General features: G+C 38.7%; 1 protein-coding gene across 7 annotated transcripts in view; it reads right to left on the reverse strand.

The window, feature by feature from the left end:
- Zfand4 (zinc finger AN1-type containing 4) overlaps window positions 1–17,260 on the reverse strand; it is a 91,623-nt gene that overhangs the window by 64,081 nt on the left and 10,282 nt on the right. For 5 of the 7 annotated variants that reach the window (XR_015000978.2, XM_085686938.2, XM_048444456.3 and 2 more), the window contains exon 2: window positions 15,216–15,515. Coding sequence is in view for 4 of the 7 variants with exons in the window: in XM_085686938.2 (XP_085543064.1) it covers window positions 15,216–15,477 (262 nt within the window). In the remaining 3 variants the exon portion in view is untranslated. Of the gene's footprint in view, window positions 1–15,215; window positions 15,516–17,260 lie in introns of those variants that run through there. The other 2 variants (XM_048444462.3, XM_048444461.3) reach the window with 2 other exon arrangements.

Consider the following 17,260-nt stretch of genomic DNA (forward strand, 5'->3'; position numbering starts at 1 on the left):
TGTCCACTTGAAATAAACAAGAGTCAGCTAGTAAGAAAGAAGCTCAGCTGAAGAATTCACCCTGTCAGCATGGCCTAGGGATAGGTCTATGGGGCATTCTCTTAAGATTTACTTTGTGTATGAGTGTTTTCCTGCATGTATGTCTACAAGAAGTGTACACCTGGTATCTGCAGGGATCAGAAAAGTGCACAGGATCCTCTGGAACTTATAAACTACCACATGGGTGCTGGGAATGGAATCCAGGTCTTCTGCTGAAGCAGTATATGATCTTAACCATTGAGCCACCTCTCCAGCCCTGTGAGTTTCTTACTGGCTAAATTGTTGTGAGAGGGCTCTGCCTTCATCTGAACAGTGCCTCCCTAGGCAGTTGGGTCTGTCTACAAGAAAAGTAGGTAAGCAAGCCAGTCAGAGAAACAAGCCAGTAATCAGAACTCCCCCATAATCCCCTGCTTCAAGCTCCTGCCCTGGCTTTCCTGGATGATGGGCGGTAAGCTGTATGCTATAATAAACCCTTTCCTCCACAAGTTGCTTTTGGTCATGGATTTAAAACGGGAAGCAATGTAGGACAGAAACTAGGACTAGGAACAAGGGTATTACTGCAATGGGCCTGACTCTGGGTTTTCAGCACAGGACTTTTTTGTGAAAGGAAGATGTAGATTTGGGAGCTTTGGAGCTGGAAAAACTACTGGATGCTCAAAGCTTAATGGGCTGTTTCGGGGAAGCTTGAAAGATAAAAATGCTAAAGATATGCAGAAAACCGGAGGCCTGACTTATAAAGTTTCAAAAGTAAGGAAACTAGCCAGGACCACGCATGTGATGCATTCTAATTAAGAATGTGTAGGTTTTGATCAACTGAGAATGAAGAATCAGCGAAGATAACAAGCGGCCAATACCACTGAAGTGAAACTGTTGCTTTATGGGGACAACAGACACTGGTTAGCTGGAGCTGAGATTCAGAGATAATGGATGAGAGCAGGATATTAAGGTGAACTCTTCTGGAAAGTATTTCTTCAGGGTTCGCACATAGACCTGTGGGCCAAGGCTGCACCTCAAGCTGACAGTCAAAACTGGTAATGTGTAAGCGTCTCCCACGTGGTACTGGTTTTGAAATCAAGAAGGGGTTACAGAACAGCTGAAGCTTGGCACTGTGGGAGGCCAAGAGAGGCCATTGGCAGAGGTGCAGCCTAAGTTGCAATGTAAACCCTGGGGTTAATGGGGTCATGAAGAGAAGTTGAGGTTTAGCACCCCAAGAGGCCAAGAAAGGCTACTAGTGAAGGTGCAGTCTCAGTAGCAGTGGAGATCACACTCCACTCCATATTGGGAGATGTCAGGACTGTTAGACCACCACCAAGGACAGGAGCAGGTATAGAGGGAAGCTAGTCTGAGCCTATAAGGAAAGTTGTGTGCACTGTGGATAACAGCTGGCAGGAGTGACTACTCAAGCCCTTTGGAGCCTAGATGATGTGTGAGAGCCAGGCATTAGAAACTAAACTATTTATACTGTTAAGAGTTTGGTTAAGTTGTGCTCTGACTGAAACTGAGCACTGGTTCTTCACTCTTAAGTAAGTATATGTCTTCTTGCTTATTTTACAGGAATCCACAGTTAAGAGACTTTGGGTTTTTAAAGAGAATTTGGACTTTTAAACCAATGGAATTTTTGAAGACTGTGGGATTTTCAAAGATGGACTGTATATTAAATTTGTTTATTAAAGTTTTATTATATGTTTTACTTTGATAGTAACATGATATCACAAGGGAGAAAAAGGTTATGATTGAACAATAATGTGTTGGTGTGTCAGGTTGTCAAGGATGGACTTGCTGGTTAGTTTTTGCCAACTTAACACAAATCTAGACATAACTGGGAAGAGGGAATCTTTGAGGAATGGTCCCCAGACTGGCCTGTGGGGCAGTTTCTTACTTGCTAATTGATGTAAGAGGACCCAGCCCAATTTGGATGGTGCCATCCCCTAGGTAAGTCTTGCCGTACAAGAATGGAAGCCAAGAAAGCCAGAGAAGGTAGCCAGTAAGCAGTGTTCCTCCACGGTCACTGCTTCAGTCCCTGCCTTCTATTCCTGCCCTGGCTTCCCTCAGTGATAGACTTTAACCTGTATGCTTCTGGCCATGATGTTTATCACAGCAACAGAAAGTAAACTAGGACACTGGTTAAGGTAGCAATCACAAGATGGCTGCTGGCTGAGGAAGAAGAATCCCTTACACACACTTAACTGCAGGAGTCAGTTGTGTACACCTAAAATCCCAGACTTAGAATGCAGAGGCCAACTTGGGCTACATCCCAAAACTTTATCTCAAAAAAGAAAAACACAATGGTCACTAAGTTTAGGAAGCAAAAACTGACCCCTGAGTCAATGCTACAAATGCTCAGGCACTAGATTTTTCTCTCCTGCTTTACCTAAGGCTCTTGGGTAACTGCACTTTTGGAAGTTCAAAATGAACACCCACTTTATTGTCTATTTTTGAGGAATCATATTTCCTTTTCTTCTTTGCTTTTGTTTTGAGATAGGTAGCATAAAGTCCAGGCTGACCTCAAAATAGTATGTAGTGAGGATGACCCTAACATCTTGATCCTCCTGCTTCTACCTCCCAAGTGCTGGGATTATAGACATGTAATACCATACCCATGTAAGAATCATACTTTCTTATTTAGGCTCTATTTCTATTATAGATACTAAACATAAGTTCAGAGAGTTTTTTTTAAAAAAAAATCTTTTAAAAAAATCTTTGCCAAGGATTGTGTGTGTTTCATTTAAATTACACATTTCATATATTCATATAAAACACTACATTAATTATAATGTCTTATGATAAATTAAATACATAAAGAATTAGGAAACATTTATACCCTAAAGTCAGAATCAAAAGTCTGTTTAGTTTTGGTTTGTCTTTAAGAATGGAGTCTTGCCAGTCAACATCAAATTAAATGCATAAAAACCTCAAAGTGATTCCACTAAGACCAAGAACAAGACAAGGCTGTCCACTATACCCATATCTATTCAATACAGTCCTTGAAGTTCTAGCTAGAGCAATAAGACAACAAAAGGAGATCAAAGGAATTCAAATTGGAAAAAAAGAAGTCAAACTTTCGCTATTGCTAATGACATAATAGTATACATAAGTGACCCTAAAAACTCTACCAGGGAACTCCTACAGCTCATAAATACCTTCAGTAATGTGGCAGGATACAAGATCAACTCAAAAAAAAAAAATCAGTAGCCCTCCTATATACAAATGATAAAGAAGCTGAGAAAGAAATCAGAGAACCATCACCATGCAAAAAAGCCAGATTTAACATAAACTATCTTGAAATAACACTAACCAAAGAAGTGAAAGACCTATGACAAGAACTTTAAGTCTTTGAAGAAAGAAATTGAAGAAGATACCAGAAAATGGAAAGATTTCCCATGCTCTTGGACAGGTATGATCAACATAATAAAAATGGCAATCCTACCAAAAGCAATCTATAGATTCAAGGCAATCCTTATCAAAATCCCAACACAATTCTTCACAGACCTTGAAAAAACAATACTCAACTTAATATGGAAAAATAAAAAATCAAGGATAGCCAAAACAATCTCGAACAATAAAGTAACTTCCAGAGGCATCATTATCCCTGACATCAAGCTCCATTATAGGGCTACAGTAGTGAAAACACCCTGATATGGGCATAAAAACAGAGAGGTTCACCAACGGAATAGAATCAAAGACCCAGATATTAATCCACAATCTTAGAAACACCTAAGTTTTGACATAGAAGCTAAAATTATAAAATGGAAAAAAGCATCTTCAACAAATGGTGCTGGTATAACTGGATATCAACATGTAGAAGAATGAAAATAGATCCATATCTTCTATCCCCCATGCACAAAACTCAAGTCCAAATGGATTAAAGACCTCAATATAAATCCGACCATACTGAACCTGATAAAAGAAAAAGTAGAAAGTAGCCTTCAATGCATGAACACAGGAGACCACTTCCTAAATATAACACCAGTAGCACAGACATTGAGAGCAACAATTAATAAATGGGACCTCCTGAAACCTGGACGCTTCTATAAGGCAAAGGATACAGACAATAAGACAAAAAAGGTAGCCTACTGAATGGGAAAAAATCTTCTCCAACCCACATCAGACAGAGGTCTAATCTCTAAAAGATATAAAGAACTCAGGAAATTAGACATCAAAATACCAAATAATCCAATTTAAAAATGAATTATAGCTTTCAACAGAGAATTCTCAAAAGAAGGATCTCAAATAACCAAAAGACACTTAAGGAGATGTTCAACATCCTTAGTCATCAGGGAAATGCAAATCAAAATGACTCTGAGATACCATCTTACACCGGTAAGAATGGCTAAGATCAAAAAACACCAATGGTAACTTATTCTGGAGAGGATGTCGAGTAAGAGGAACACTCCTCCATTGCTGGTGGGAATGCAAACTTGTACAAACACTCTGGAAATCAGTATGGTGGTTTCTCAGAAAATTGGGGACCAACCTACCTCAAGACTCAGCAAAACCACTCTTGGGCATATACCCATAGGATGCTTAATTATATTACAAATATATTTGTTCAATTATGTTCATAGCAGCATTATTTGTAATAGCCATAACTTGGAAACAACCTAGATGCCCTTCAACCAAAGAATGGATAAAGAGAATGTGGTACATGTGCACAATGGAGTATTACTCAGTGGTAAACAAACAAACAAACAAACAAACAAACAAAATGATATCTTGAAATTTGTAGGCAAATGAATGGAACTAGAAAAAACACCCTGAGTGAGGTAACCCAGACCCATGGTATGTACTCACTCATAAGTGGATACTAGCTATAAAGCAAAGGATAACAAGCATATAGCCAATGACCCCAGAGAAACTACATAACAAGGAGAACACTAAGAGAAACATACATAGATTTCCCTGGGAAGGGGAAATAAACAAGATCTTCTGAGAAAATTGGGAGCCTGGAGGTTGAGGAAAAGAGAAGATGAAAGAGGAAGAGGAAGGGAGAAGGGGAAGGGGAGGAGAACTTGAGGGAATGGGATGGTTGAGAAGGGGGAAAACAGATATGGAGAGCAAGGAAAGAGATAACTTGGTGAAGAAGCCATTATGGGGCTAGCAAGAAACCTGGCTCTACAGAAATTCCCAGGAATCCACAAGTGGAGAGGGTGCCCAAACTGGCCTTGCCCTGCAGTTAGATTGATGACTATCTTAAATGTCACCATAGAGCCTTCATCTAGCAACTGATGGAAGCAGAGGCAGAGATCCACAGCAGAGTACTAGGCTGAGCTCCCAAAGTCCAGTTGAAGAGAGGGAGGAGCAAAGAGGTCAAGACTATGATGGTGATACCCACTGAAACAGCTTACCTGAGTTAATGGGACCCACAAACTCTGGTCTGACAGGGAAGGAACCAGCATTGGACCAAACTGAGCCCTCTGAATGTGTGTGACAGTTGTATGGCTGAGGCAGATTGTGGGGCTACTGGCAGTGGGGCCAGGATTTAAGCCTACTGCTTGGATTGGCTTTTTGGAAACCATTCTCTTTGGAGGGGTACCTTGCTCAGCCTCGTTATAGTAGGGAGGGCTTCAGTCCTTCCTCAAAGCAATGTTACTAGACTTTGTTGACTCTCCATGGGAAGCCTTACTCTCACTGAGGAGTAGGTTGGGGGTGGAGTCAGGACAATGGAAGGAGTGGGAGGAGAAGATGGAGTGGGAACTGGGATTGGTATGTAAAATGAGAAAAGACAGTTTAAAAAAAGAAAAGAATGGGGTCTTGCAAAGTGGTGAAGCTGGCCTCAGCGTCTGGGGCCAAGTGATCCTCTTGCTCCTGCCTCATGAATAACCTGGCTGAACAGAAGTCTGCTTTCCTCTACTTTTGAGTAAGTTAAATTTGAATTTATCATATCAAAGAAACTCATTGCATTTCTTATTGAAGAAAATAAGAGAAAACAAGTACAATGAGTTTCACTGATATGATAAATTCAAATTTATGCAGTCCTCTATAAATCACTACTATATTTACCATAAAATGTTCTATTTACTTGCATCACCCACAATTAGTGAGTAGTAAGATGTTTTAAATCTCTCAAGTTTGGAAATAAAAGTATACTTCTAAATAATTCACAGACCAAAGAAGACAAAAAATAAGGGAAAATTTAAACTCACCAGGACTCAAAATGTTAACAAGAAAACAAAGTTGAATGAATACAGGGGCATATGCATGTGTGTGGGTGTGTTCTCCTACATGTGTGCATGTGTGCATGTATGTTCTCTGACCTCCACTACACACATGCACTACAGCATACTCACATGCACAAACACAATACAGATACAGACACAGACACACAGAGGCAGGTTTTTAAAAAAGGAACAAAGAGAGAATGCATTCAGTGAGAAAGGGGAGTAAAATGCTGAAAGTTTTGGGAAACTCCGAACGTAGATTTGTATCTCTATAAAGTTATCTTTCAAAAACAAAGAAGGGGGTAATGAATATTGAGGATAGAAAGTTGATCGGTTTAGTTTCTCTGCTGTTGTGATAAAAAACAGACCAAAAAAATCTTTGGGGTGCAAGGGGTTTATTTTATATTACAGGTTACAGTCCATTACAAGGGAACCTGGAGATGTACTACAGCAGAGACCATGAGAAATGCTGTTTACTGGCTGCTCCGCTACGTTTCATATACAGCCCAAGCCCATGTGCCCAAGAACAGAACCACCTAGAGTGGGATGGGACCTCATCTACATCAATACGTGATTAAGAAAATTTCCCCACAGACATGTCCAGGTGCCAATCTAATAGTGGCAATTCCTCATTTTGAGGTTCCAGCTCCCTATTTTGTGTAAAGTCAACAAAAACTAGTAAGCATAAAAGGTCTAAGCTGGATAAGAACAAAGTAAGATGAGGGATAAGCAGAGATTTAAGGCAGGACAAACAAAAGTAATGTTATACAAAAAAGCCATAAACCAAATTTTGCATCTGGTAAGCTAATTGAAAAACAAAATTTGGTGAAATATCTCAGAAAGTAGATTCACCAAGCTGGTAACCTGAATTAGATCGCTGGAATTTGTATGATATGAGGAGGAAACTGACTTCTTCAAATCTTATGACCTACACACACCTGTCATGGAATGCCTGCTCACAAAGGCATGCAAGTGTATGCAAACACATACACACACACATACACACACACAGAGAGAGAGAGAGAGAGAGAGAGAGAGAGAGAGAGAGAGAGAGAGAGAAGTATACATAATAAAAATTTTTAATTGTTTTTACAAAATTAGTTTAGATAAAGGTAACTTGCACTAGTGAATAATGATACTCCCATTAGGTTATTAATAGAACATTTAAGATGCCAGAACAGGGAGTAGGTTATCTTGCTATAAGTTCTTTCTCAAGGAAGCAATCCCTGAGGCCCTGAAAACAATGCAAACAATTGCCATTGCAGAACTATTACTGCCAGAGATGGTGATGAACGTCTTTAATACCAGCACATGGAAGCAGAGACAACTTGACCTCTGTGAGTTCATACTAGCCTTCCCATAGAGTGAGTTCTAGGACAGCCTGGGCTACATAGAAAAAAACCTGTTTCAACAACAACAAAACACTCTACAGATGAAAACACCACATTCTTAGTCAAAACACACAGAAATGAAGCTGAAAATGAGCAAGAAGCTTCTTCCTGCTGGCCAGCCCTCATACTATAAGCTCCTGGAGGATTGGTGTCCTCTTATATAGCTGAGGTCCCTGTGTGCTACACTACCAACCACCCAGGAATGATGTGCCCACTGTTGCAATGGTATGACTATGTAGGGGTAACCAAGTGCATTCAGATCAGATCTGAGGCCTGCTCCACAGGACAGAATTTATGTCTGGCACTACGGACCAGATCAAAAGCCAGTGGCTGGTGAGTTCATAGACCCTAATGGGAAACTACTGTTGTTTTGCTAAATGGACATGAAGTGTCTGTCAAATAGCCATCTAAATAACTATGTTTATACCCATTGATTAGTGTTTTCAGATTTTTGCAGTGAGCAGATGGTGTGGGAGGTCCTTCTGTCTATGTGTTGCTCTTATTGGTTAATGAATAACGAAACTACCTTGGCCTATTGATAGGGCAGAACTTAGGTAGGCGACGAAAACTGGACTGAATGCTGGGAGGAAGAAGGCAGAGTCAGGGAGACGCCATGGAGCTGCCGGAGATAGACGTGCTGAAACTTTGCTGGTAGGCCACGAACTCGTAGTGATATAAAATTAATAGAAATGAGTTAAATTAATATGAGTTAACCAATAAGAAGCTAGAGCTAATACAGTTTCTGTGTGATTATTTCAGTTCTGGACAGCTGGGACAAACAAGCAGCCTCCTCCTACAAGCAGTTGTTAATGTAGACTGACAACTAGACAGTCATGAAGTAGTCAACTTTTGAGTGCTCAGCTACAAATGGGACATCTATATCACCTCCTCTTAGGCTCAGAAAACACTGAAGAACAACAGATGGAAATAATGCAAGAGCCAGAGGAAGAGGTGAGGCACTATCTAAAGCTAGCCTCTGGGCATGACCCCCCAGCAGCTGTGATTGCCTGTATATAACCTATATAATAATACTTATAATAATACTAGGCCCATTGTGAGCCTCCCACCCACTGCAGCATCTCAGTGGGTGGGAAGCTCACAATGCCTCAACCTCTCCCTCGTATCCACAGGTAACTAATGATTGTTTAGGAAATGACATTTTCTATAATGGAGTAAGCCACTAATAAGGTACCAAATGTTTGTAAATAACCCCTCGCCTGTGCCTTTGTATAAATCCTTAATGAAACTCATAGGGTTACTCATACCCCAGAAAAAAGACAAAGTAGAAAGTGAAACAAGAGAAAGTGTGATGAAGATAAGGGGAATGAGAAAGGGTAATAGGGGTTTTATGAAGAAGTATTGCCATACATTTATGAAAATGTCATAGGAAGCCTATTATTATGTACAGCTAAAATATACTAATAAAACGCTTAAAATGTACGTAAAATATACTTCCTCAGAAATATTGATGGAATTTACTGCCAGTAGACACACTTTGCAAAAAATACTAAGAGACGCTTTCAAGAAAGGAAGGTGATACAGCCAAGAGACTCAGATCTGCACAAACAAACTACAAGAAATAACAAAGGCAAAACAGAAACTTGCACTCACAAAGAACTAACAGTTCATTCAAAACAATATTGGTAAAAATAAACATGATAACCATACTTTATACATTATATGTAAATGAAATGAATGACATCAATGTCATAGAAGTGTTAGAATTAGGACCATTTCACTATTGTAAGGTTTCTGCACAGCCCATGAAGCAGTGAATTTGAATTAGATGTAAACATCCTGCAAACTCTAGAATGGCTACCTTAAAAAATATATGTGATAGAGAAGGATAAGAAAACAGAATCATATAAAATATTCAAATTAAAATAGCTAAATAAGGAAAGGAATAAAAATAGCAACTAAGATCAAGGGTAACTAAAAGAAAAATATGTTAGCTATCAGTCTAACCATACTTGAATCCCAATCAGTTAAAATTCAAGAAACTGTCAGATTTAAAAAAAATAAGACTACATGCTAGAAGTGTAGTTCATTTGGTAGAGAGCGTGACTAATACTCATGAAGCCCTAGATTTAATCCCTAGCATTGCACAGACTGGGCACACATAGTGGTGCACCCCTGTAATGGGATGTAGAGACAAGGGAGTCAGAAACTGAAGGTTATCCTCAGCTACACAGAAGGCTCAATGCCAAGATAAGATACATACAACTTTGCCTGAAAAGGGAGGGAGGGAGGGAGGGAGGGAGGGAGGGAGGGAGGGAGGGAGGGAGGGAGGGAGGGAGGGAGGAAGAAAACAGGACTTGCCAGGCATGGCAGCATAAACATGTAACGACGGCTTTCAGAAACTGAGGCAGACAGATCATTATTTCAAGGCCAGCTTGGGAAACAGCAAGTTCCAGGCCTAGCAACAAAGTGAGATCCGATCTCAAAACAAAATAAGAAGCAAAGAAAAAAAACTCTACAGAACTCATTATCTGTTGTATAGAAAAAGCACACTTTATACATAGACATATCTACAACAAATACTATCACTGTAAGGCACCACCCCTTTGCCACTATTAACTTTCTCAGTTCTGAAGTCTGAGCTCTATTCCGTCTGCAGCTACTTCTGCTCTATTTGGATTAGTGTGTGCCTAGGGTGTCTTTCATTTTTACTTTAAATTGGATACTCTTTTCCTTTTATTGAGGTTTACACATAGTAAACCCTAGTGTGTACCTAAAAACATGCAAATTATGTGGAAAAATAAATAAATCTTGCATAAAGTTAACCATAAATGTGAAAGATCTCTGTAATAAAATCTTCAAAATACTGAAGAAATAAATTGAGGAAGACACTAGAAGATGGAAGACCTTCCATGTCCGTGCATTGGAAGAATCGCTATTGTAGAAATGGTTGTCTTACCAAAAGCAATATGTAGATTCAATGCAATCCCAATCAAAATTCCAGTGACATTCTTTACAGATATAGAAAAAAAGTCTTAAAATTAATGTAGAGCACAAGACCCCAGATAGTAAAAGCAATCCTAAGCAACAATAATGCTGGAGGTATCACCACACCTGATTTCAACTTTATAGAGCCATAGACATAAAAACTGCATGGTACTGACCCAAAAACTTATTGATCAATGGAATAGAAGAGAGGACCCCTGTTACAAGACCATTCAACTACAGACACCTGATTTTTGACAAAAATACACATTGAAGAAAAGACAGCATCTTCAACAAATGATCTGATCTGAGTAAACCAAATGTCTACAGGTAGAAAACAGAAATGAAGGCCTTCTCTCTCTGCATAAACAGATAAATGACCCTAACTAAGATCTGAACTCTGAAATTTCTGGGGGAAAAGTAGGGCATGCATTTCAGGATGGAGATGTAGGTGAGGGCTCTCTGCACAGAAATCTGCTCAAGAAACTAGGTTAGCAATCAACAAGTGGCTTCTCAGGAAATTTAAAATATATTTTAATGGTATAGGAAAATGCCAATCAAATGGAGAAACAGCCTATAGAATCAGAGAAATTTTTGCCAGCTACATGTCAAGAGGACTAGCATCTAGAATACACAAAGACATCAGAAACTAAAAATCAGGAAACAAACCCAGTAAAAAAAAAAATGGGTCAATGAACCAAACAAAGTTCTCAAAAAATGAAGTGTAAATGGCTAAGTTTTTTAAAAAATGTTCAACACCACTGGTTATGAGGGAAATGTAAATTAAAACTGTTTTGATATTTGATCTTTCCTCAGCTAAAATAGCTACCATCAAGAAAGGAAGAAGTCAACAAAAGCGGGCAAGGCTATGAGGACAAGGAATAGCTATCCACTGTTAGGGAAACTGTAAAGTGCTGTCACCATTCTAGAAGTGAGTGGGCACTTGTCTAGCTTGTTTTGTTTTGTTTTGTTTCTCGAGACAAGATTTCTATGTGTAGTCCTTGCTGTCCTTGAACTCAGAAATCTGCCTGTCTCTGCCCCCTGAGTGCTGAGATTAAAGATGTGAGCCACCAATGCCTACGTGAGTGTTATCAAAAAGCTAAAAAGAACTACCGTATGATCCCATATTATATTCCTGGGCACAGAATAAAGGGATTCCATATTCTGCTATAGAGAAAATGCACATATATCATTGTTATTCTATTCGCAATATCTAGGAAAATGGAATCATCTTCAATGCCTACCAACTGAAGAATGGATAATGAAAATGTGGTACATATACACGACAGAATTTTAATAGGCTGCAAAGAAAAATAGGCTGCAAGAAAATAGATGGAACTAGAAAATATACTGATTCCCAGACCCAGAGGGACAAACATTGTGTGTTCTCTCATATGTGGATGTTAGCTTTGAATTTATAGATTTGTGTATTCAATCTGGAATATTTGTAGAGCTCAGGATGCTGGAAAAGACACATGCGATGGGGAAGGGACATGGTCTTAAGGGGTAAGGACACATCAGAACCATATGCTGTGACATAGGGGAGCAATACTGAGGATTAAAGGGTTAAAATAAATGTGGGTGAGGAAACAAGGGAGAGGACGAAGGGGTGTAGTTGAACCCAAACTAAGAATGTATTAAAAGTTCTTATTGAAATCCAACACTTTGTAAACTAATTTAAAGTTTCCTTAAAAGAAGGAGTTTGAACAGGGTACTCTGTATGGGTGGACAATCTTTCCTCCAGAAGTTATTAAGCAAAAATCCCACTGTAAGGCATGGAGTACCTTCCTACTAGTTATTAGTCAGGAAGGCCCCAGGGACCACCAAACAACACAGACTATTATCATTGTAATGAATATAGAGAGATGTTAGTGAAAAGACAACTAATAAAGTAACCTACCCAGGAAAACATCTGGTCCTAATATCTAATGTCAGAATAAAGAGGGCTATGCAGAAATGGCAAATTACTCTTTAAAAAAAAAGTCAACGGTTTAAAGTAAAGAGTTCTCATTTGCAGGCAAAGATTTCTCATTTGCAGGATGGAGCTAGAAAACATCATATTGTATGTGGTAATCTAGACCCAGAAAGACAATTATCACATGTACCCACTTATAAGTGGTTTTTAAACATAACACAAAGAAAACCAGCCTACAAATCACAATCCCAGAGAACCTAGACAACAATGAGGACCCTAAGAGAGACCTATATGGATCTTATCTACATGGGAAGTAGAAAAAGACAAGAACTCCTAAGTAAATTGAAAACACTGGGACCATTAGAGAGGGTTTAAGGGGAGAGGAGAGGCAGGGAGGGGAACAGAGAAAAATGTATAGCTCAATAAAATCAATAAAAAAATATAGTTAGTAAAAAAAGAGGTAAAGAGTTCTCTCCTTGCCTATGTTACTCTCCACCGTGTGGTACAGGAGTCTGCTTACAACAGTCCTTCAGGAACCCTTGCTGATGGAGCAGTAGCTGTCAGGTATAAAAATGACTGTCTATTTGTAGCTCATTGTCCATAACTAATAATATGGCTCCATTACTCATAAGGAACCAGGGAAAACAATCCTCTTCTGTGTTTGCAGGAGAAACATTTATTTAGGGAACAGCAGTAATGCCAAAACTAAGGGGTATATCTAGGGACTCCAACTGTTCCAGGTAGCCCCTTAAAATTCTTGGCACCTGCTTCTTTTCAACTGCAGTGCAGTATTTTGCAGACCTTCTAATAGGGATGTCCACACCATCGTAAAACACTGCTCTGGTTAGTAAGCTCCAGAAAGAAAGTTAGAGAGCCAAAGTATAGCCTTCCCCAAGTGTACAGTACGTACATTAGGGTCTCAGAAGCAGATGACATTATCTCCATACTAAGCATTTTCCCTTGATAAAGAAAATAGACAATTTACATTTGGTAATCCATGTAATCCTGAGAAGATCAGTTGCAACTGCTACTACCATTATTTCTATTTTTAACATTAAGAAATGTCAATTTGGGAGCCAGCAAGATGTGTTTAGGGTGCAGCAATGGATCAGTGGGCAAAGGTGCTTGCAGCTTGCTGTCAAACCTGATGAACTCAGTTTGATCCTAAGACCTACATAATAGAAAGAAATGACTCCCACAAATTGTCCTCAGCCTCCACATGTGTGTGTGCTGTAGCAAGTACACATATATATGCATTTATACACATAAGTGAAAATGTGATTTTAACAATTAATGTTGCTGGGTGGTGGTGGCACACACCTTTAATCCCAGTGCTTGGGAGGCAGAGGCAGCTGGATCTCTGTGAGTTCTAGGTCAGTTTAGTCTACAAGAGCTAGTTCTAGGACCGCTACAACTGTTACCAAGAGAAACCTTGTCTCAAAAAAAAAAAGCAAAACAAAAACAAATAAAAATTAATGTTAAGTTGCTTAGTGGATTTGCTATTTCTGTCCCTTCAAAGCAATGGTTCCCAATTCACCACAGTCTCCTCAGTCTTCCTCCACAACTTACTCTGTCTTCTCTCCCACCAGGTGCTAGTTTTGACTCATCAAGAGCTACCCAAAGGAAAAGCCTTCTGCAGGCACAACCGTTCCCTCTGCAGGACCAACTTAAGGTGTCCCCTCTGTCCTCTCCAGTAACATCTTGCTAATCTGGAGTCTTGAGAGTCTTCCCACATTAGCTCCAACTGACATCCAGTGAGGAAGAACAAAGACCCTCCAGAAACGAATTAAAATGGATTTTTCACGTAGGCTGTTCTTTTGAAGACTCCTACAGAACACAATGACTGCCACTTCTTTTGTCGTTTAGAAAACAGGGGTGAATGTGCCATTCTTTGATGTATTTCTAGACTCAGCTACCCCCTAAAACTTCCCTAAAGCAGAGGGATGAAGGAAAAGCAAATATTCAAAACCTGGAATACTCAGAATCCTTGATCTCACAAAGACCAAGAATCTCACAAAGATTCAAACACTCTAATCTTTCTGTAATTCTCATTTTAAGTTGTCTGGAGAGAAAAACCTAATTAGTACCTTCATGTTACAAATGAGTTCCAGTTGACTCCACCAGCAAAGATCAACTTAGCGTTATATGAAATGACTCTATTTTCTAGTCCAAACTGGACAACCATAAATGGTAATCTGAAATTTGGAATAGTAATATTAACATAAAGTAATCTATGATACCACAAATACATACACCAGAAAAAGACATTAAATATCATTCAAAATCCTTGCTTTGTTAGAGAAACTTAGAATATATATGTAAATGTAACCCAAACATTCAGAAAATCTCCATTGTTTTTTAAAAAAAAGAAATTTACAAACTGGTGCTAAAAGAAAAAGCAAGTACTCTAAAAGTAAATAAATTACACTTGTCATTAAAAGTAACTGCAAAATAGCTATGGTTTGATTTGTGTATCATCCCAAATTGCTAAAACTATTTTGAAATATTTACTTCATGCCATTAACATGATGCCAGAGATCTGAATCGAGGAAATCTTGTGAAGGGCATAGGATGACGAGCACAAAGGGATACAATGGAGACAGTTTCTAAGTAGGTAACTGTTGGAAGATATAATGGGGATGTTATTATCCTATTTATATGTTTACATTTTTAAATTAAATCCTAATGGCATATGTTTAAATTTTTCTCCACTAAAAAAACTGTTAAAATGTTTAATCCTCATATTGTAGAAACAAAGACTAGTAGTACCTTCCAATCTTTGAATTTTTCCTTTCACAGAGATAACAGCTTCAAAGGGTGAAACTCTTAGTTCAAAACATGTTCCAGTCAATGTTTCGATGAAGAGTTCCATGGTGTCATAGAAAGGAAGTTTGAAGTAAAATGGTCCCACGTTATCTTCATTGAAGAATGGAGGCTCTTTTCTGTTATCCATTACTTTGACTTTTCTAATTCCTCTGGAATATGTGGTATGCAACTGTATTCCAGTTCTACCCAAATCAGCTTTGAACATTGGTAATATGTATCGTTGTTCATGTTTAAGTTTTGTACCTGAAAAAAAAACAAAAATTGGCTTTTTAAAACAAATCTGTCTTAAAGTCCCTTCTTTGTTAAGTTTTCTGAATAACTCTAGCTCATACTGGTCTTCCGAAGACTCTCAGAACTTATTCTACTAACTTTACATGTGTCCAGCAGTGAACTTTGCGTGCCTGCCTCTGAAATCACTCCCGGAGTAGACTATTCATGAAGAATAGATATGTTTTTGATTCTTTATGTACCTTACAAGAGCTAAGCATTGCTGCTAATAAATAGAACATGAATGACAAACATTTTTGCTAATATTCAAATTCTACATATCAATATAATGTAAGACTTTCCAAGTGTATGAACATCCTTTTCTAAAACATGTCTCTCTTTTAAACCATATAAAAGTTTGGAGTCTTATACATAATTACACTGGAAAAAAAGAATGGCAAACAATATAATAAGTTCCTTTAAAATTTGATCTACTAAATAAAGAGGAAATGGTAGTGGGGTAAACACTAGACAATCTCTATTTACAAACATACAACGGCTAATGAGTATGAGAGACAGACAAAACGAATAGTCGTTTAAGGTAAGTTAATAGTATAGAACTAGTAGCAAGGGTGATCCCACTGAAAACTGCTATTAGTTGGAGAAGACCTTGTATGGGATGGGGGGCAGGGGTTTTTACACTTAAACAACACAGGTGCATATCTTTCCAGAGAAATGAGTGTAGTGATATTTAATTTGTATTTTAATAAACAAAGCTTTCCTGAAGTTCAGAGAGTAAAACAGTCAAACTGATCAGCCCTATGGACCAGGCAGTGACGACACATGCCTTTAATCCCAGCAGCCACACTAGTTTGGCATAGAAACTGGGCACTACGTAGTGGCGCATGTCTTTAATCCTAGCACTAGAAAGGAATATAAAATGGAGGAAACAGCTCGCACACAGTCTCATTCTGAGATTCCTGGAGTAAGGATCACTATTTCAGACTGAGGTAGAGGTTAAGAGTCAGTGGCTGGCTGTTTTGCTTTTCTGGCCTTCAGGTGGAACCCAAATTTCTGTCTCTGGGTTTTTATTAATAATGCTACAGATGAGGGAATCTTTCTCCAAAATAGTTTTACTGAAATATAATTCATATAACATAAATTGGCTCACTTAACATCTAAAATTCAATCATTTTAATACTAAAATGTCCAAACACAGCAATCATTATTTCCCCCAGTGATGGGGACTGAACAAGGGCCTGGGTATGCCCACCAAGTGTTCTAGCAGTGAGTGACACCAAAAACCTCTTGCAATCACCTTTACTATATTTCACAACCCAAAAAGTCTTACACCCAATAGCCATCACGCCTAAATTTTCCCATTGTGGAATATTTCTTTACACTGTGTAATATATGCCACTGTGATTGGGTTAATAAAGATGCTAACTGGCCTATAGCAAAGCAGGATAAGGCTAGGTGGGAGAACCTGACTAAGAGAATGCCAGAAAGAAGGGCAGTGTCACAGGAGTTTCAAACAAACTGACACAGAGAAAAGCAAGATGAATGTGAAGTGTTGAAAGAAGGTACCATAATAAGCAGAGGTTAGATAATAAATATGGCTTAGTTTAAAATATTAAGAGTTATCTAGTAACAAACCTGAGCTATTGATAAAGCATTTACAACTAATAAGACTGTATATGATATTTGGAAACTGGCTGATAGGACACAAAAATCTGCTACATATAGTGCCTAAATTTCCGGCACCTACATCCACAAAAGCT

This window comes from Myodes glareolus, chromosome 3 (assembly GCF_982192425.1).
Source record: "Myodes glareolus chromosome 3, mMyoGla1.1, whole genome shotgun sequence".
NCBI lineage: Eukaryota > Metazoa > Chordata > Mammalia > Rodentia > Cricetidae > Myodes > Myodes glareolus.